Raw genomic sequence first — 21817 nt, forward strand, 5'->3', positions numbered from 1 at the left:
CTGCAAACAGACTAATTTTATGGGTTACTCCAGCAACTTTTATACCTTCAATTTCGGGGTCCATCCGTATTAGGTGAGCTAAAGGCTCCAGTGAGAGCGCAAATAGGATCGGAGACAAGGGGCATCCCTGTCGCGTACCTCTAGATAAGGTGATTACTTCTGATTTGAGGGTGTTAATACTAATCTGTGTTTTCGGTTGATTATAAATGGCAGCTATTGAGTTTAGAAATTTTTCCCCGAAGCCCATCTGCTCCAGCACTGCTTTCAAATATTTAATTTCCAACCTATCAAAGGCCTTCTCGGCATCTAATGAAGCAATAAGAGAAGTTGTTTGTGTTGATTTGCCGAAATGAATAAGATTGAGTGTTCTCCTAATGTTGTCGGCAATGGACCGGCCAGGAATGAATCCTGTCTGATCCGGATGGATATATGCATTGATAATTTTGTTTAGTCTGCGGGCTAGCACTGTGGAAAAAATTTTAAAGTCATGATTTAGGAGCGAAATTGGTCGAAAAGATTTAGGGTCTTGCTTGTCTCTCCCTTCCTTATGAATAACTATCATTTTTGAGTCTTTCCAAGTCTCAGGTATAATACCTTCTGACATTGCCAAATTACATGTTTTCGTTAAAGGGGGTAGTAAACTAGAACTAAATCTTTTATAAAATTCGATAGGAAATCCATCATTACCGACCGCCTTGTTGTTTTTGATTGAGGAGAGCGCTTCACGAACTTCTATTTCTGAAATAGGCCTATCCATGAACTCAGCATCGTTAGTTGATAGTTTCCGGTCGAATTTCATGTCCCTTAAATACTTTTTGAAGTCCAAATCTGTCTCAATAGCTGTACTATACAGGGTGGAGTAGTAGTCTTGGAAAACTTTAGTAATTTCCTGGGGTATGACGTGCAAATTGCCCTGAGGCGATTTAATAGAGTGGATTTGAGAGTTTGCCTTAGTTTGCTGGAGTCTAAATTTTAATAACCTCAGGGATTTTGCTGTTTTAGTAACATAGCGTTGTTTCAAGTATAGTAGATTTTTTTGGACGTCTGAGGTTTCAATTAGGTCTAATTTATTTCTTTCCATAGTTAGTTTTTTAAGGGTTTTCTTTCCTCCAAATTTCTTGTGTTTTGTTTCCAATTCAGTGATTTTGGATCTGAGTTCCAAAATATCTTTATTTCTGTTTCTGCGGCAGAATGCAGCCAAAGAGATAAGGTTGCCTCTAAGTACAGCCTTGAAGGCATCCCATACTACGTTTTGTGCAACTCCGCAGTTATCATTGAGTTGAAAGTATTCTTGAATCTGTTTATCTACCCTATCGCAAATACTGTCTTTCGTCAACAAGAGTTTATTCAAAGTCCAGGTCTGCCCTTTGCTATTTAGCTCTTGCAACATGAAATTAGCTGATACCCATGAGTGGTCTGAAATGGTCCGGGAACCGATTTCAACATCATGGATACAGGCTAAGAGAGCTGGGGAAGTTAAAATGTAGTCAATCCTGGAGTATACGTTGTGCACATGTGAGAAGTAGGTGTAATCTCTTGCTTTTTGGTGTAATGCCCTCCAGGCATCAGTTAGATTTAAGGATTGCAAGAGGTTGTTTAGGCCTGTTTCTTTAGTGTGTCTCTTTTTGGGCTTCTTACCCCCTGTCTTATCGAGGTTCAGATCTGCGATGTAGTTAAGATCGCCTCCAACAATAAGCTCACCATGCTTGAATTGGGGGTATTTTTATGTGCGAGTGTGTGTTGTGCCCCTGGAAGTCATGGCAACCTCTGGTGACTGGCCTCTACTGGGGGCATGGAGGATATTCAGCGAGGTAGCTGAATAAAGCCTGTCCCTGCCTCCATCTCTGGTATTCCAAGGAGGTCTCCCATCCAAGTACTTGTCAGAGTCAACCCTGCTCAGCTACTGAGATTGGGCTTGCCTGGGCTGTCCAGGTCAGGGCACATAACTACAGGTTTCTTACTTACCGACTCTCAGATTTACAAGCTTCCATGTTATCAGGACATAAATTCCAGAGTCGTGTTAACTCTTCACTATAAGAAGAAATACAAAGTACAACACAGAAAATATGTTTTGACGAACCAAATGTTTTCAAGCAGTCCTTTGTTTACTTGATGCATGTATTAAAAATAACCATTTCCACCTTTCACAAAAGCCTGGCTTCTGTTCCAGCTGCACATGCTAGCTTAATAAAAGACATGGCCTCCTATATTTTCTTTATTATATCGTTGAGATCAACACACTTATTTACCAATGGTGCCAAATATTTCTGATCAAAATTTCTCTTGCAGAAACAGCAGATTTCAACCTCTCTCAAATTCCAGGGGAGAAAGAAGTTTTTCAAATTATACTGTTTTCTTATTTTGGAATTTGTTTAAAAGATGGTTCAATCAGGGCCAGCACATGGGAGTAAGCCAAGTAAGTGGCCACCTAGGGTGTCACTTGGCCTGGGGCGCCCCCTCTCCCTGTGCCTGCCGCCATCCACCTCCCTGCGTATGCCTCTGTCCACCTATCTCCCCATGCCTGCTGCCATCCACTTCCCTGCGCCTGCCACCTCCCCACGCCTCCAACATGTGCTGCTCTCCCACGCCAAGCACTGACTCCATGGGGGGGAGGAGAGGGGAGTTTGGCATGCCACAAACCCACCCAGCCACCCTCAGGAGGAACCTCCCGTGGCCACCCGGCCCCGGCCAGCTGCGCTCGATCCCACGCAGCCATCTCTGGGGGCAGCAGGACCCGCGTTGGGCTCAGCAGTGGTAGAAATTATGTTATCGGCACGCGAAGGAAACAATTGGGGGGGGGGGCAGAGAACAGGGATTGGCCTAGGGGCATAGGCACCCCAGCCCCAGGTTCAATAAACAGGAGTCCTAAATTTAAAAGAAACCAGTACGATTAACAAGAGACATATACTCAAGGATAAAAAAAAAATGTACAGTATGTATATAGTGTAGGGTATTACAATAATGTAATAAATAGTATAGTGTATGTATAATATACTATAAACTGGTGTATACTGTAGTATATACTGTTATATACTGTAGTATATAATTTACTGTACTATGTATAGTATAAAATATTAAAATATTATGTTTCCTAGCCTTGTGATATCACTGTTTTCATCACTAAGTTATTTATACAAATGACAAGTACACGAATGAAGGAAATTAAAGATGGCGTACTTTCCCATGAGAATTCTTTTGTTAGGTCCTTTCCCCAGAAAATCTTCAGGAGCTGGTCTCTTCCGCACAAAAGGCCTTATTGGTTTGGAATCACCTGGTCTAAAGAAAAATATGTTAGCCCACATAGCACAGGCTTGTATATGAATACCTTATTCAGTTAAGGAAGCTCTTTGGGTTAGCTTGGGCAAGTAGCCCTCTCACACATTTCTCGGGAAGCTAAAATGCCTTCCTGAACTCCCAAGATGGAAAAAAGGATACTGCGGGTAATAAGCAGAAGGCAACATTAAGAACATTGGACAAAAAGAAGGATAAAAATCAAAGCTGAGTATTCAAATAAAAAGGAAGTTAGGTTTTTGGTTGAAGACGTCTAAAGGAATGTAAATTACATGCACCTCTTCTTATGGGTTTCTGCCCATGAGAGACAACAGGAAGTGCATCTGATGCAGAGTGAGTCAGTCAAGCCATTCTCCCCTGGGATGACTGACATCTTTTGTCTGGATTCAGGTGGGCAGCTGTGTTGCTCTGAAGCAACAGAACAAAGCTTGAGTCCCGTGACACCTTTAAGACCAACGAAGTTTAATTCTGGGTATAAGCTTTTGTGTGCATGCACACTTCTTCAGATACACTGAAACACTGAGTCTTGTTTCAATGTATCTGAAGAAGTATGCATGCACACAAAAACTTATCCCCAGAATTAAACTTCGTTGGTCTTAAAAGGTGCCACTGGACTCAAACGTCAATCTTTTAACTGGGTTCAACCAACAATTTTGGTTCACAGAAGTCTAAAGTACAAACTGCTTCCATCTGGTTTCCTCCAAAGTGGATGACACCTGCAAACCTGATTCAACAGACCCAGCTTGAATGGCGGGGGTATAGTCTATATCTAAATTTTGAAAAGGGCAAAGATTCAGAATAAAGGATGGCAGCTACGAACAGCTATTTCTAACCTACGTATTTCTCCCTTGTGAGCAACTCATGCGCAGTTCCTAGCACCAAGGCTGGGGGAAATCACACACTCTCTACTATCTATTTGCAAAATTGCTATAAACTGATAATAAGAGGCACTTTCTGTTTTCTAGCCACCTCTCCCCTCCTCCATCCACTGTGAGTAGAATTAGATTTTATTGTTTGTTTGTTAGGCCAATGACTTTTGATGGACATTGATTAACCACTCTTGCTGTCTATGATTACATCAACACAAAAATTAAACTCTGAATACATCTTTTGTAACTGTTTATGCACAAAGCAGGGCTATTTTATTTCCATCTTGCCAGTTTAACAGCACTTTTTCAAGAGGCAGCAACGCAAACGAGGACCACAGGATCATATACTCAGTAAGGAAGACCTCTCTTTTACATAACTGGTTACAAAAAAATTTAAAGAGAAGATGATACAGCACAATATATTAATTTTCTTAAGTACCGTATTTGCCGGCGTATAAGACGACTGGGCGTATAAGACGACCCCCCAACATTTCCACTCAAAATATAGAGTTTGTTATATACTCGCCGTATAAGACTACCCCCTCTTCCGCACACCTTCCACACACCGAATAAAAGGTAAAAGAACATCCGGCCCGCCCCTGCATCTCCCTGTGACTGGCTCTGTGTAGACAAAGGGCGGGCTGGAGCGCCGCTGCTTCCCGCCGAGCAGAACGGGCCGGTCACGCCGAAAAGGCTGGCACCCCTGTCTCCTCGCTGATGCTCGCCGCAGCCACGCTGATGACCCGCCGCGCTGGATACCGCGCGATACTGGACAGTATGTAGAATGAGGTGGGCGGGCATCGGGAGGCCACTATGGGCACTGGGCGAGCATCGGAAGGCCACTATGGGCAGCTATGTCTATCCCAGCTGAAGTGCACCTGGCGTATAAGACGACCCCCCCACTTGGAGGCATGTTTTTCAGGGCAAAAAAGTAGTCTTATGCGCCAGCAAATACTGTAAAATATTCAAGTTTTACAGGAACTTTTTTGCAGTATTAGGAATAAAATCTAACATTTTATACCTTTCCTTAACAAAACTTGGGCAACCTTCATTTTTCCACGAATTCCAATTTTCTTCTGTGTTTAATATGTGCTGTAAAAACAAAGCCATAAATCTCTCAATATGAGTTGCTTTCACCTTCAGCATTAGTGCAGAGATTAAACAGTCCTGAAACAAACATATCTTGAAGCCAGGACAAAAGTTGGAGCAGAAAGTGTAATTCCAGTGTTCATCTACTAGAGACTGTCTGGCATAGTGGTTAGAGTGACAGACCAAACCTGGGACAACTGGGTTCAAATCTGCCATGGAAAGTTATTAGGTGACCCAGAGCCTGTCACAATTAGTGGTAAGTGGAATGTGTGGTAAGCTTCCTTGGATTGCCATTGGGGAGAACAGCAGGGTATAAATAAAAAAGAAATAAACCTCTCTGGTTGTTATGGACTATTTTTTTATGTTAGGTATGTATGCAACTCTGTCACAGTGATGCAAGGGACATAAAGGCAATTTTAACACAGGGGAAAGGATACCCATAAAAATAAATAAATCGGTAGCACCCATGAGGCTACATAAAGCCATAAGCATGGAATAAATTGGTATTAATGCCACCTTATTTTTCTGAAACTAAACCAGTTAAAGTTGATGGTGCCCGAATAACATATATCCTAATTCAATTTGCAGAGAGGCCACTCACCTCTACCATTTTTGAGAATCTCTCTCCATCTGGCGGATTTTCTGAAAGAAGCTGTTATTAGAAAGAGGCCAGATAATTAGATGTTAACTGCTGCAGCAAACAGTTATCAAACAAATAAGGTCACAGCTCATAAATACATATTACTCCTGCTTCTCAGTCTTAACTTGATTCTTTAAAAGACAAAGACAAAGAGAGTCATACAAACAGACCGCAGCAAGAACAAATGCCATATGAGGTACTGGTGGAAGTATTTGTGAAAGTATAATGCACAACCTGAAAATATAGAATTTACAGTCTACCACACTAACCTGGTAGACTGTCTTCGTAGTATCTTCAATCCATATGGACTGCTCATCAGTTAGAACATAGTTTGAGCTAGGGAGCAAGACACCAATTAAAAATAAAAACATACTGAGACACAATATATGAATGTAATTAATTAAATGATTTTGCATGGCTACAAAGCAACTATTTGAAACTATTTAACACCTTTAAGTTGTTTTTAATTCAATAGGATAGTGAACAGATGCCAAATTTTGAATGTGTAACTGTGACTGTGTGTCAAGCATGCGGTTTCAATGATGAGTCAGGTTTAATACAAAACTACTTATTGATAGACTGATACTTTCTGTGTAACAGATTCTTGAGAGTGATGCTAAAGATACATTGATACAGTACTTTTAAGGCACACTTCAAAAGGATTCCAAAAGGTGGGGGCGAGCGATGCGCTCTCACACATAAACTATCATAAATGTCTACATTCTCATAGCGTTATCAGGACTCTATCCTTGCTTTCCCCAGATGTGCCACACTCCCTAACAGGAATGTATGGGAAGGTGCTGATTACTCTTTCTCAAGTTAGTTTCGTTTCTCTCTACTTCTACTTCGCAAGCAATAAAGCAAGAAGGGGGAGGGGGAAAGAATAACAGAGTTAATAGACCTTGGTCCTCCATGATATTTCACAGGCCAGCTTTATGGAAGACCCTAAAACAATCAATTACCAGTGGAATTCTACCATGCTTGACACTGTGGACTGGAGGAGGGCAGGCAGGGGCCACTACTCCATAAGACAGAGTAATGCTCAGGGACTCATGAGATATACTAAGTAACAGTTCCAATTTCACTTTACTCTTTCTGCTGCTGCAGGTGGCACACTTAAAAGGCACCCTTTGTACTGGGCATAGGCCCAACTGTATCATTTGCCTCTTCCCCTCTCAGTCCCAGGCTATGCTGCAGCACCTCCTTTAAAGCCTGTTCCAAGCATGCATGCTAGCTTTGGCAAGGTTGACCTGACCCTCCCCCAGACACCTAAAGGTCTCTTCCTAACCTGGGGGTATTCTCTTCCATGCACATAGGCATACCCCAGACCTACCAAACTCATCCCAACAAGCAGGGCTGGGCTGGCCTTTTTAATCTACTTTTTAGGGTGTAACTAACACGAATTTGAGCAGACTTCGGAGGATGGTGGAAGACAGGACAGTCTGGCGTGACTTTGTCCATGGAGTCGCAGAGTCAGACTCGACTGTGCGACTGAACAACAACAAAAAGGGTGTCAAGACCTGCCTCCTGCAGACATCAGGCCTGACTTCTTGTTCAGCAGCCACCTTATTGTCCTGGCTGCTGGGCACATAGGCATCTATCCACAATCATGATCAGGGTTTTGAAAGATAAGCACAAATACAAGTGCAGCACAAACACTTGCTTTCAAAGACAGAATGAGAAGAGCAGGGAAATTCTGCAAAGATCTGTAACTCCATTTGTCACAATGGAGACTGCTTATACCACACAAGGTTTTGACTGCAAAGCTGTCTTAAATACTGTATTTCTTCTTGCAAAAAGAATACAGTTATATAATAAAAACTAGTTTTTTCAGTTAGATGTACAAAGTCTACATATTCTGACATAGGAGCATAAACAAGTTGAAAACAAGCTTAAACAGTACTTCAATACTGCAGACACTTATTTGGAACATGGTTTAACTAATTTCTACAAGACTAAGTGAGAATTAATTCCAAATAACATGCTAATCTTCAAAAAGAAAAATAAAGGTATTCCGAGACACCTGTGTGTTAATTCCAAGGTGGCAGAGAAATTCAGCAGAAAAGAACTGCAATATCTGACCCATAATACACATACTTAACACTGCCTACTGCTAAAGAAGTTAGAATAAAGCAGCATTGGGTTAGCTTTCAGTTATATAATAGCTACTTCAATTTAAACATATATAGAACAAGCTTAATTATATTATCATGATCCAGAGAATCACACATCAAACACACTTCCTGTTCTCATTTGTTGTATGCAAAACATCAGTATGTCTTATAAGGTTGCTTCCAGGTAGTATGCTTCCCTTTCACAAGTACAGGGTTCTTTTTTTAATAGATTTTATTTTATTGAATCTATTCCAATACAAGGGGAATATAGGGAAAATATACAAAAATCCAATTTAGATCATTGAATGTATATAACAAACAATTTACAAAAACAATACATAATATGATAGGTATTAAGAATTAAGAAAAAGCCTACAATTCATTCTATTAGGCAAAAAGGAAATATTCTCAAAGAATTTCAAAACCGAGGCCCAAAGCAAATCATAATCTATAGCCAAATCAGTATCATTTCCGAAGAAAGGGTTATCCATTGTCTTACCCATTACATACTGGTCCCATAAATTATCATACCACATTTCAATTGTGGGGGTTTCCAATTTTTAGCAAACGTCATAAGGGCTATCACCAACATTGTCGAGATTCAATATTTCTGATCTTTACTCACCAATTAATCAGGCCAGATATCAAATAAAAAAAGTTTAAAATCTACTGGAATGGTTAGATTGAATATAAGTTTTATTTGCTCTACCACTTTATTCCAAAAGTTTGACACTGTTGGACATTTCCACCACATATGATGCGGGGAGCCTTTAGTTTTACAATTCCTCCAACAATCTGGCTTGAGACCCTAGAGATTTTACTCATCGTGACAGGGTTTAAATACCAAAGTGAATACATTTTTTAAAAATTGGAGATGAATACCAATGCTTTTAGCCTTAATGGAAGGGGAGTTCCAGATCCCTTCCCAATTGCTTTCCTCTAGCCTTTGAGGTAGCATTAAATTCCAACATTTAATACATCGTTTAAGTACAGGGTTCTGTAGCCCTTCTGGGTACAATTTGCTAAACATTACCTCTTTCCAACAGATTGTACAAAGCAACAGATCCATATAAACAGACCAAGCAGATGGAATCATATAAGTGCTGAATCTGATTTTAGTTTAATGAAATTTTGCTAGAGAAAATACATTCTTCTCAGTACAATCATTTTAAAAAAATAAATGATTTAAATCAGTACTTTTCTACCTTACCTTTTAAATTTCACCTGTCCCTTTAAATACTGAAATAGTATTAAATACTGCAGTAAGATGTGACGGCGGAAGTTGCTGTCACTCAGTTGCAAATCCATTAACTGGAAAAAAGAAAACACATGCTGTCTGCTAATGTCTTCAGCAGTAGTTTTGTAACACAGAACAGGGGTCCCCCAACATAGTACACCAACACCTTTAGAAAATGGATGGGGCAAGTGGGGCTTTTGCCTAGCAGGGCTGCTGATCAGGCACCGGAGATCTGATTGGCTCTGCAGATTTTTTAAAATTGATTGTTTTGGCAGTGGTTGCCACCACAGCACAAGAATCTTCACTGTGTGACTAAGGGTAAACTGTGTATATGCAATAAAATATTTATTTCCCCATACAATCCAGTTTTCATTTACATTAGGATCAACTGCACAGTACCTTCTCACTCGTGAGAAACTTAGCAAAGTAAACGTGCTCTCCTCCAGTTTTCAGTTCCTCTAATTTCTTTCTTGAAGCCTGAGTATCATCCAACTTGTAGCTCTTAAAGACAGCTAGTACTTCTTCAGAGTACTTTAAAAAATGACAAAAAGATGCTATTCTTTACATAAATATTGTAGTAAATCTCCAAACAGAATTGCAGCCACAAAGCAGCTTTATTTGAAATTTGATTAGATATGCTACAGATAAGAGTCTACACCTCCTGTTTCATTCCAATTGCTCTTCTTGATCTGGCCTGACTTTGCAACATTTGTAACAGTTCATCCTCCCCCTTTCTTCTTTGCATATAAACTGGCCTGATCAATTTATACTCCAGCACATCTGATGGAATGAGCTCTGACTTACAAAAGCTTATGCTGGAATAAATGTTGTTAGGCTTTAAACACTACCAGCCTCCTGATTTATTCTGATTCTGCAGGGTCACTGAAACTAGGCAGATGTAGATATGATAGAAAACTAGGATGAGAGACCACTGAAAGCAAAAGAAAAAAATAGCGCTATGTCATCATATCCTCCTACAATATTAGCATACTATGCTTTTAAGACCAACATATGCTTCCTTACAATTCCCAGCTAAATGCTACCCAATGCATCTTAAGTGAGTTATGGTCAGTTATGAATGACAATGGGCCTCTCAAACAGGACTAAGAAACTACAATTGTTAATCATACAATATACATGTATTCTAAAGGCTGAAGGTAATGGCATAATTCCAAAGCGAAATCCAATTGACTACACACAAGATGAAGGGAGAAAAATCCACACCACAGTCATTACCTTTAGAAATGTTTTCCATGAGACCTTTTCATAGCATTGTACAGGATTTCTAAAGTAGTCTTGAAGTGACCAGAACTTTCTGTATAGGTTGTAATCTATAGGGATCGAGCTAGGAAAAAAAATAAAACTTTAAAACTGCAAACATGCACAGACTTCCCCATAAACGTCTTGTAATTTTGGAGACAAAGATAAACTCATAAACAGAAAAATCAAAATGAAAACATTTTCCCTCAATAAGATTTTTTTTTAAATCAAAGGTTCAAAACTATCTTCAAAACTATTATTTTTGCACTCAGTGTAGAAAACCCTTTTCTATAGTGAACTACAGGTACTTAACTACACTGTAAGTTTAAAGGTACTATTGTAAGTAACTCAAAAATGGCAGGTTAACTTTTATTGAGCCACCAATCACACAGTTGAGGCACAACACAGCCTTGAGGTCCTCCCAGATTTGTGGTGGATGAACAAGCAGACCGACAGGCTGTTAAGAAGAATGGAAAGTGCCTGTACACTACCAATACCCCTTTTTCCAGCCCTCCCCCATTTTACTTGGCAAGGAAGGACACTCACACTAAGTACCCACACACATCTGGCAGGAAGGGTGGGAGGGAAGAAGAAATAGAACTCTGTTAAGTCCTTTGAACTTTGGTGCTGTGCATAAGGTGGACTGCACAGAGCCAATTATGAGATTTTAATAATCACAAGTTAATGATACCACAAACTGTTTTGGCTCAAGTTGACAAGATATTGAAAATCACTTCATTTTTAATAACACCAGGATCAAGAAATCTTTTCAACTGAGGACATTATATTAAAAGTAAACTGACAAAAGCTCTAAAAGACAATGTTTGTTCAAGTTCCTGCCTCCAGCTCCACAAATGCCTACCAGTGCTATGTGAGAGAACAACTTCATTTACAAAGACAAACTAGGGATGGGCATGGACAAGGAAAATGGAGGTTTGTTGAAAGTTTGTGTTTTTCATGAACTCAGGAAATCCAATGAATCCCTCCACTGGATGAACTGGTTCATGGTTCGTCCCATCCCCAGTGAGCTCCATAGGAATTTAAATGCATTTGGAGCTCACTTCTGGTTGGGCTGTGAAGATATTTAAACGCCTTTAGAGCCTACACAGACCCTCCCTGAGCCTTATGAACCTCCATGGAGGTCCGGAGAGGGTTCATGAGAAGCACATTCTCCAAACTCCTGGCTCAGGAACCACAAACCAGTCAGTTCGTGCTCAACAGCTGTTCATGGTTCAGTTTGTGCCCATCCCTAGCACACACTAGTATATTTTACACATAAACACATGTTTGGACATGTCTCTTCCACTGTCAGCATATGTAGGTTACTGATGGTAAATGTCTGATTATCAAACATTCCATTTAGAAAATGCTGTAGGTTGCCTAAAAGGCCCATTATTTGCTACAAAGCAAGGCAATACTGAATAAAAAAATAGTAACTGTATAGAACTGAAGTTTCTATTTTAAAATTTCTGCACCAATGGAGAGAAAAATCCAGGGAGGGGTGTTACTAAAACCACTACTGACTTTTAAAGCTTTGACTATTGGCTCTTTGCATATTTCTCAGTTCCTTAAGTATAGAAGCAAAGTCCTAATTAATGCAGATACTTTTCCCCAAAAATCACAAAAGACTGACAAACCTAGAGAACAGATTTACTAACACTTGTTTAATCAAACCAGTTTATTCAGCATATCAATGTATTCAGCATATCACTAACAATCCAAACATTTTCCTATATAGTAACAGGAATTCTAGCTATAGCAAACATGGCTACCAGTGTCTCTCCAGACAAAACCCAACAAAATCAAGGGGCTTAGACTTAAGTAACTCCACACAGGATTTTTAACTTCCTATCCTAAAATGTAACTATTGATAAAAGATAAGCTCTTAAACTATTCAACAACAACAAAAGTTTAAGCTTTGTCTATACTTACCAACTTGTAGGAGCTTCATCATCTCCCATTTCACCTTCTTCTACTTCCATTCCTTCATCTCGCTCTTCTACATGCTGAAGGAAACACATATTTACAGACTAAAACTTTCCCCACATATTTTAAAAAAAATTGCAAAAGGCTTTATGTTAACACTGGTACGACCAGAAGACAGAGATTACAGGGTTGTGCTTTTTTTAAAAAAAAAATCTGAATTAAAATTAATTAGGGAAGTAAACACAGAGCCCAAAACAAAGACCTGACTATTCGTTAATTTGCGCCTTTTTAAAGGCTCCATTTCTGAAAAGTATTTTTGTTCAGGAACAGGGCTTAAATATGTAATGATGATCTGTCCTGGAGGTTGGAACAAGATCTGCTGTTTGTTTTTTAAACTGTTTTCCCTCTTCTGAAATGCTGCAACCATACTTATTCAGTGCCCATTCTTATACACCCACTTTTACAGGTTATTTCACAAAATTAGATTCTCTTTATATAAGTTAAAAAGGAGATTAACCTTCTGTCCTAGTGTGCTCTCTTGTTCATTGGTATTAAAAACAGTTATATTTTCCAGATTAAACTGACTTTGCAAGTTGAGCCCTACAGGGAAAAAGATGCATGTTAAAAAACAAACAAACCAAAACGAAAAACTTGTGAGAAAATGCTACATATATAATGAAAGAAAACTGCAAGGAGCATGCCAATTTACACACATATGAAGCAATCTTTCCTGAAAGCCAAACAGAAACAATTACAGTAAAATTTAATTACAATGACAGACAGGAAATTGAGTCTAGTATTATTATTTGTATCAGATATGGAAGGTTACAAATCAAAATAAATATAATTGAAATCAGAATAGGCTAGGGCTTAAAATACATTGGACAGACTCTACTTCAACCCATTCATTATGTTGTTTCTTTTTAAAAAAATATTAATATATAAATTACAACTATAATTGGATTTACAACATAATAACATTAAAAATCCAAAAGCAAAATTTTCTTTGGTACAATCCTGACCAATTTAGGCCTTAGCATTGTGATGGAAAAAGTTATATTTCTACTTGCAGATTTGAAGTCATGGGTGTCATATAAGATTGCCCTTTTTGCCCTAGCAGCAAAGAAAATTTGAGCCAAGCTACTGTCAGTATAGATTTTGATTAGTAGTCAATAGATGTTTACAGGAGACTTTCCTTTTTTATGAAATGAGTTTTAAAATGTATTTTTATAGTGCTTTAATCTAGTTTTACGGTACTGTATTTTATTGTACATTAATTTTATTGTTTGCAATGGCCATTGACCCTAAGCAATAAAACTGACCAAAACCAAAATTTATATATTCTGAAGCACCATCACAACGACAAAAAAAAAATGGTTAACAAAAACACAAAAAATCAAACATTTAAAACATATTCTTAAATAAAGCAGGAAGTCAACACATTATCAGATGCTGCTTCTGATATCGTAAAGGAAGAAATCTCACCTGACTTTTCTGAAAGGGGAAATAATCTAGCCAGGAATAGCTGAATCCTTCCACAGAAGACTGTATTTTGTGATTTAGATAACCTTCGTAAGAGATCTGAACAAAAGATGTTAGTTACTTTCTGATTATGTCTAAATTAAAAAAACTTCATGTACAAATTTCTTATGCACCTCTACTTATGCAAAAGGGAGAAGGCCACTGATTTCCCCTTCATACTGTAAACCCCATGCAATTTCAGAGTACCCAACTTGATCCCATCAAGAGCAGATTTTCAGAATATATCAAAACCCGCAATAGGAAAAAGGATGTAGGAATGGTCTGTGATGTAAGCAGGACACCAACTGCTGTTGAAAATGAAAAAGTGGTAAACATATCCCAAAGGACATTAACTGATTGCTCCTTTAAATCACTCTCTGCCTCCCTATATGAGATTCAAACTTGCACAAAATTTATAAATACACTTCTCCAAAAAGTTAAGAAATAAAGAACTGTTTAAAGCAAACTGTAGTTCAAACTGCAGTTCATACCCAACAGTAAACATGACATATACCATCTAAATGAAATCGCTTTTTTATATTACAGGAACTTGCTGAGATATTTTTGGAAATATAAATCACTAAAGGCTGTGTAACTGCCATCATTTTTAAACAAAGGCTACTCACCATTGCACATTCTGAGCAAGTAATTCTTTCCTGCTGAGTAAAATGTATTCTAAAAATATCATTAAAGAAAGTAATTAGTTAATGTTTGAAGTTACAACAGTGTCAGTTACACTAATAAAATACATACATTATGATTGCCAATGTAGTAATTGTTAAATACGAGTTGTAACTTTATACTAGAATTATTACAGCAGTTTTGTAAACAGCCATTTGCCTGAAGGTTTGATGAAATAGCTCCTAGCAACCAGTTGATAATTTTTCTTACATGTTACTGAGATGCAAATGAGCTAGTACAGATTTTTGTAGGCCAGTAATATTTACTGACTTTTTGCAAAGATGGTCCAGAGTGTATACTTAGATTAGATGAGGGCTTGACAAAGCCTATTTCGCTGAGCTATTTTAAAGACTTATTGATTTGTGCCATAACTCTCACTTCATCTGATCAACTTTTTAAACTTTATCTCACTTAATTGCTCCTCCTTACTGTAAACCCTAGCCCACATGCCTTTTATCCATACAGGTCTTTTGATTCCCAGCGTAGACTTTTTGGTGGTCCACAGCAGAAAAGCTGACTGGATCCAAACCCTTCTCTGAATGTGGCAGACTGGCTACCATAGGGAAGCTGCTGCTGAACAGCAGCAAGAAGCCAAGGCTAGGGTAGCCAACCTCCAGGTGGAGCCCAAAGATCTTTTTCACAACTGATCTGTCTCCCCCTGGAGAAAATAACTTGCTTTGGAGAGTGGACTCTATGGCATTATATTCAGCTAAGGCCTCTCTCCTCCCCAAACCCTGCCCTCCTCCAATTCTACTGCTCTGTTCTATAGCCTCTTTTTTGGGGGCCCCTGTTACCGCAGCCAGATGCCTATGCAAGGCAGTAGCCAGCTGTTGTGAGATGGGGGCATAGTCCCATCCAGCAGCTGATCAGCAGCACTGCTTCCACTGAGCCAGCATGTATTTATTATGGTTCCAAAGCTGGCTCCAGATCACCAGCAGGGGCCTTGCCATAGCAGGAGAACAGGTAGCACAGGGAATCAGCCCAAGGAACTCCATGGTGGGATGGAGTCCTACCGGGAGGGTGCATTTTGATGGGAGAGGGTCAGAGCCAATGAAAGGCCCAGCCTCCAGAGCTGCAGTAGGAGGGAGAAGGTTAGCACCTGGCCTCCAGACATATGGTCTGCTTCTTACTGTATCAGAACAACTCAATTTACACTATTGGAGAAGCACCGTAAAACTCTTAGAGAAGTAAACATTCACTGAGTCTACTCACTGTCTCAAACTAAACTAAGCCTTCTTGATAAAATACTTACTGATTTCCATGTAGTAACATTTTTTTCCACAAATGTGAAAATTCTGTCGCACTGATCCAATGGAAGGCAATCCAAAACATCTCCCAACAATACAAAAGGGGTTGATGCAGTGCAAATACCTTTAAGGGAAAATACAAGTTTATATACAAAATCACTTACTTGAAATTAGAAATAAACAAGAATAAGTTCAGTTTTGCAGAATTCCCCTCCACCCAAGAGAGACAAAGTATTTGTGGAAGTGTTAACTGCAGTCTGTCAATGTGGATCCTAACAAACACTATCTGTTCAAGCCTCTGTGCAAATACTTCTTGTCTTACAGCAAGTGAGTCACAATTTACTTACATTTTTGAACTTACTGCCATAAACTCACAACAATTACTTGCACTAAACAGTTTTGCTTTGTAAGAATATGGATTATAAGTGGGAACATAAGGGATCAATGAATTTGTGTAGCCATGTTAATCTGTTTGTAGAAGTAGAAAAGACCTAGTGTCCAGTAGCACTTTAAAGACTAACAAAATTTGTGGCAAGGTATGAGCTTTTGTGAATCACTGCTGAACAATACTACTGGACTCTTGCTCTTTTCTACTACAAGGGATCAATGCACACTCTAATCAAAATATTATATATTTAGATGTTACCCCACTATATGTATTCATATAGTTACAGAAATCTGACATTCTAAATTTATTAGAATTCTTTCTACTGTATGCTATGCAAGCATATGGCATTCATGGGAAAACTTGTTTCCATTAATAATACCTTATGTGATGGTCAATATGTAAAGAAAAGGCAGTTAGGACTGGAATATACAATTCTTAGCTCAAGATTCAGTTCATCCAGTGGAGGATTGAGACTGCACATATACATTGCTGTCCTCCATACAATGTAACACATGTTGTGGAGCATTAATGACCAATATTTATTAATTCATGAGGGATGGTGGCTCAGTCATGGAGCATCTGCTTGATAAGCAGAAGGTCCCAGGTTCAATCCCTGGTATCCCCAACTAAAAAGGGTCCAGGCAAGTAGGCGTGAAAAACCTCAGCTTGAGACCCTGAACAGCCACGGCCAGTCTGAGTAGACAATACTACTTGATGGACCGAGGGTCTGATTCAGTATAAGGCAGCTTCATATGTTCAAATTGCATAATACCTTTTGTGGGGGTGAAGATTAACTGTGGAGATAGCACATATAGACATACACCAATACCACAGTTTAACATACTTGTAATGAAGGGTCTTGCACATACAGGATTTCCAGCTAGCAACTATATGAACTAACCCTAAAAATGCCTTTAGATGACAGCAAACATGTACAAGCCTTTATTTCCTGTAAAAGTAAAATATGAATGTCCATTTTCCATGGACTTTTTTGCAAGGCATCAGGCATAAAGTCACATAAACTACTAAAAGGAACTAAAACATGACCCATGGCCATATTCAGAGCCAAAGAGAATTGCACTACACAAGAAAATCATTTTTCAATATTTCCTAAAGAATGTTATATAAGGGTATATTTGACCATACTGAGGATTTTTAATGAATTTTCTTTTGTTTAATGTAAGCTATTTATAAGGTTCATTTCACATTTTAAAATGTATGAACGAAAAAACATCAAGATAGTAGACAATCAAATAGGCACTACAGACATATATAGCAGATGAGAATTATATACACATTAAAAAGGAAATGAGAATTGTACATTTAAAGTTAAGCAAGGTGGGCCCCACTCACCTTCTGTAACCCCATTAATAGCAAGAGAAATTATTGCCAGGACGTTTTCGCAGGAAGCTTTGTTTACCTAAAAAAAAATTAACGCAAGGTAGTTAATTTACCTTATGCAACTGAAACATCAATTAGGTCAGCAAAAGCAATGATACAAAACTATACCCATTAAACACTAAAGGAATATTTAAGTAATATTCCTTACTTTGATTTAAGAATTAGAATACTACACAGTAATTGTGAACAGGTAATTCACTATGAAATTTCATAAAAGCCTAGTCTTAAACATGCTGCCCCATATTTTGCATGGAGCATATCAACTGCAACAACAGCAAACTGTCACAACAAGATGATGATGATATTGGATTTATATACCATCCTATACTCTGAATCTCAAGAGTCCCAGAGCGGTCACAATTTTCTTTACCTTCCCCTCTCACAACAGACACCCTGTGAGATAGGTGGGGCTGAGAGAGCTCTTACAGCAGCTGCCCTTTCAAGGACAGCTCCTACGAGAGCTATGGCTGACCCAAGGCCATTCCAGCAGCTGCAAGTGAAGGAGTAGGGAATCAAACCTGGTTCTCCCAGATAAGAGTCAGTGCACTTAACCACTACACCAAACTGGCTCTCTCTTTTATTAGAAAGCTGATAAAAGACTATGGGTATAAATACAGCAGGATTAAAATGTGCAAGTATCAATAAAAGTTGACAATTTTTTTAAAAGGCAAAGTATATCTGGTGATCTTTAAAGCTTAGCAATTTTATTTACTGTATTAACAACACTGGATATTATTTATTTTCCTCTCAGAATTAAATTTATTTGCACACAGTATCATCAGCTGGTATTTCTGAGGAAGTACTCACAATTTCTTCTTCTAAGACTACTCTGAAAGCTTGATCCAGGGTAAACTTTTTTTCATTTTCACTACAAATCAAGAACAGTTTTAGCCTGCTTAAGTTATTCAAAACATTTCACTGAAACAGTTTATACTACAGCATGTAAAACATATAGCACATCATTAGGCACATTGTTAGCAACTAAAAACAGTTATTCCAATACAGAAATGCAACAATACAATTGAATAGCTCAAACAGACAAATGCAACTAACAAAATATCTTCTGAAATACAGCTCTTAAAATTACTTTCTGAAAAAAATTAAGACCTTTTAAGTACTCACATTCCGCTACTCAGAGGACTGGACAATACCTTAAAAGCCCTCAACTGAGCTGAAAATGATTGTACAATCCAGTGAGACAGATACAAAAGCAAAGGAAGCCAAGAAGAATAAAGTTGGCATCAAAAAGGTCTGCTATATCAATAAAACACTGTTTACTAAATATTCTTATGCCACCTTTTATCCAACAAATTCTCCAAGACAGAATCAAATCAAATAAAAACAATTAATACAAGAAATAAGATCAGCTGCAAAATACAAAAAATGGTTAATAAATCAAAATTGGCAATCAGTTAAAAATGAACCATTGCTGGAATTCAGATCACATACCAAATATAACACTGCCTTTGAGTGGTGGCTGAAGGTGACAAGGAAGAGCTGAGAAGGCTCTGTCCTTATGTACCTACTTCAAACTTTGGGGGACAATGCAGCAAAAGAACTAAAAAAAACGGATGGAGAAGTATTGATGTATTCTAAGACCAAACAAGCTGAGCTTTACATGTCATTGCAGTACTTTCAGCTAGGTCAAAGAGTCAGCTCTCAAAACTGGTATTCTACATTCTCTGTAGCTCATTACAATCAATTTAGTAACTGTACTTGGAGTCATCTGTCACACTGAATATTTCACAAACTTAATGTGATTATCTATGCGCTTTCTGTCGGGGGAAAGGCACACCTGGTGAACCAGTTTAAGCTGTAAAATGTACTCTAAACTCACATCACCTGGGCACATGATCCCCATTCCAACACAAAATGTAGTCCGATGATTAGATAGATTACCTAGCTATCAAGGCTTCTGTTTTGTCTACATACATTTTTATTGCATACAAAATGCAAACTGAAGTATATTACCTTCCAGGTATCTGGCTAAAGGCACTCAATAAAGGTTTAATAGTTTTATTGTTGAGAGCTTCTCGAGTAGAGTTCTGGGAAGTTAATGAAATATCCATAATTAGTAAAGTATAACACATTTAAAATATTTTACTCAACAACTGACAGTGATTTTAAGATAATTGTTATTATTTTATCTGAGTTTTGAAGAAATTAGTCTATTTCAATGAACCTCAGCAACAACAAAATGGCTTTAAAATCTACAAAGACATTTGCAGTCAAATGCTAAACACATTTACTATTAATTTTCAATGTAATTACCCCTGTGGTCCTTTGTACAGTCAGGATTTACTCTCGTCTCTTAACTGGCATGTTTAGAACACAGAAATGTATTGCAATCAGCTGTTTTTTGATACAAGAATACAGTGTACCACCTCACAACTCACACAAAGTGCTGAGCACAGGTGTGTTAAACTGAAATTGAGCAGTGTGTGTTAAGATGAGCACAATTATACATCACTTTGCAAGGAGCCACTCAACAAAAACAGTCTTCAATAGCACAATTACTTTTCCACTATGCAAAGTTTCATTTTCCTTAAGTGTGCATGTGACAAACCGATCTGGCACAATGGCCCACCCATTTCTCAATACACCGAATAGCTTTCCTGAATTTATCCTCACCATACAGCCAGTTCACCCATGTAAGATTGTTAACATAAGATCACAGCAGCATACAATGGTGAACATTCCCTCTAAACTGGGAATGAGCTACTCATAGTTCTTTAGCCTCAGCTTACACATTTTTGTCTTAGCTCAGGAAGGATGGCCCCAGAGCAAACTAATTTATGTTGTACCTCAACAACTTTAATGCCAGTGGCTCATGAAGTAGAATTGTTGCTCACAATACTCCACAGCTTAGAGGGAGCACTGATGGTAATACATATATTCAAACATCTGAGTGAGCCATATCAGATCAAACAGAACTTTCACAGACCCCCCCCCATCCCAGCCAAGCCTAATTCATACATTCATCTCTGAGACATTCAGTGAAGATAAATTCAGTTGAGTATAAACATGAATTCTGACGACAATTAATTATTATAAGGAAATGAGCTTCCCCCCTCCCCCCAAAGGCTGGAAATTACTACATGTAAAAACGAGAGACTTCGATCCTATTATTATTCACATAACTGTATGTATTCTGAATAGTTTACAGATGTAATAGGCAAAAGAGGGAGGGGGTAGCACAAATCAGTGGGAGGCTCTTCCCAAGATGAGAGAGGCCGGTCAAATAATTTAAATATACAATGGAAGCTGCAAAACACTGCTTCCCACGCGGTCCTCACCCTGCCCCTCCGCTAGTTTCCCGCCAGCGGAAAGAAGTGCTTTGTCTCAACTTGACCAGAGGATTAATTCACAAAGACAAACAGCGTGAAGTCAAGGAAAGCCAGTTCGAACGTGGGCGGCAGAAGTGAGAGAAAAATGGGTGTCACAAACGTCCCCCTGCCTATCGGCCCTTGTCTGAAATACAGCGGCGGCGGCTACCGCCACTCCCGCTCACCGTAAAACGTAGCCGCGCCTCAGGCAAGCTAAAGAGCGGCGGCAACATAGCTCCTGCTGACAGACTCGTCCAACGCTCTTCGGCCTGGACTGATGACGCCATCGCTTCGCGCCCGAGAGGATTCCTGAAGCCGCACGAGCGCCCCCTCCTGACCAGCAGGGTCTTCTTACAACTTGAGGTTACCCGGCTTGCCGGTTGCGTGTCTCTGCGTGTGAGAGTGTGACGAAGCGACACCCACTTGGAAGAGGCGGTACTGCGAGAGCGCCCGCCCGCTGACATCTCTCGGGTCCTCCTCCTGAGGACGTTAGGCGGGCGGGGCGAAACGCTCCTGCCTTGCCCGAATTCTGCAATTTGCATTTCGATTGACGACGTCAGCACCTTCCTGAGGTTTCAAATGGAGGCGAGAGGAGATTCTTGGTTCCCCTCTTTTTATGTCTGTGCGCTTGAAAGGCTGGCAAACAACCCCTGTCAGAAAATAGTAAGACTACAAATAATTGTTTAAAGTACTAGCAAACTCTTCATATAATTTAGATGAGCTTGTTTTTTTCTTTTCTTCTAAGATACTTCACATTTAGTTTTTGAACATTTTGGAGCTAGAAGCCCTTTAAAAAAGAATATTTCCTTTCTGGACATTATTGCCTT

General features: G+C 39.0%; 1 protein-coding gene across 1 annotated transcript in view; it reads right to left on the reverse strand.

Moving 5' to 3' along the window:
* The window catches only part of THOC1 (THO complex subunit 1), a 32776-nt gene extending 11199 nt beyond the window's left edge, over positions 1-21577 (reverse strand). The window contains exons 1-17 of the mRNA XM_060243914.1: positions 21176-21577; positions 19636-19709; positions 18472-18532; positions 17617-17683; positions 15881-15999; positions 14574-14622; positions 13912-14007; positions 12944-13026; positions 12433-12506; positions 10477-10585; positions 9640-9771; positions 9214-9314; positions 6159-6225; positions 5851-5901; positions 5182-5252; positions 3178-3276; positions 1966-2031 (exon numbers count right to left, since the gene is read on the reverse strand). Coding sequence (XP_060099897.1) covers positions 1966-2031; positions 3178-3276; positions 5182-5252; positions 5851-5901; positions 6159-6225; positions 9214-9314; positions 9640-9771; positions 10477-10585; positions 12433-12506; positions 12944-13026; positions 13912-14007; positions 14574-14622; positions 15881-15999; positions 17617-17683; positions 18472-18532; positions 19636-19709; positions 21176-21532 — 1676 coding nt within the window. The 5' untranslated portion in view covers positions 21533-21577. The remainder of the gene's footprint in view (positions 1-1965; positions 2032-3177; positions 3277-5181; positions 5253-5850; positions 5902-6158; positions 6226-9213; positions 9315-9639; positions 9772-10476; positions 10586-12432; positions 12507-12943; positions 13027-13911; positions 14008-14573; positions 14623-15880; positions 16000-17616; positions 17684-18471; positions 18533-19635; positions 19710-21175) is intronic.
* Positions 21578-21817: the final 240 nt, after the last annotated feature.

This window comes from Heteronotia binoei, chromosome 7 (assembly GCF_032191835.1).
Source record: "Heteronotia binoei isolate CCM8104 ecotype False Entrance Well chromosome 7, APGP_CSIRO_Hbin_v1, whole genome shotgun sequence".
Lineage (NCBI taxonomy): Eukaryota > Metazoa > Chordata > Lepidosauria > Squamata > Gekkonidae > Heteronotia > Heteronotia binoei.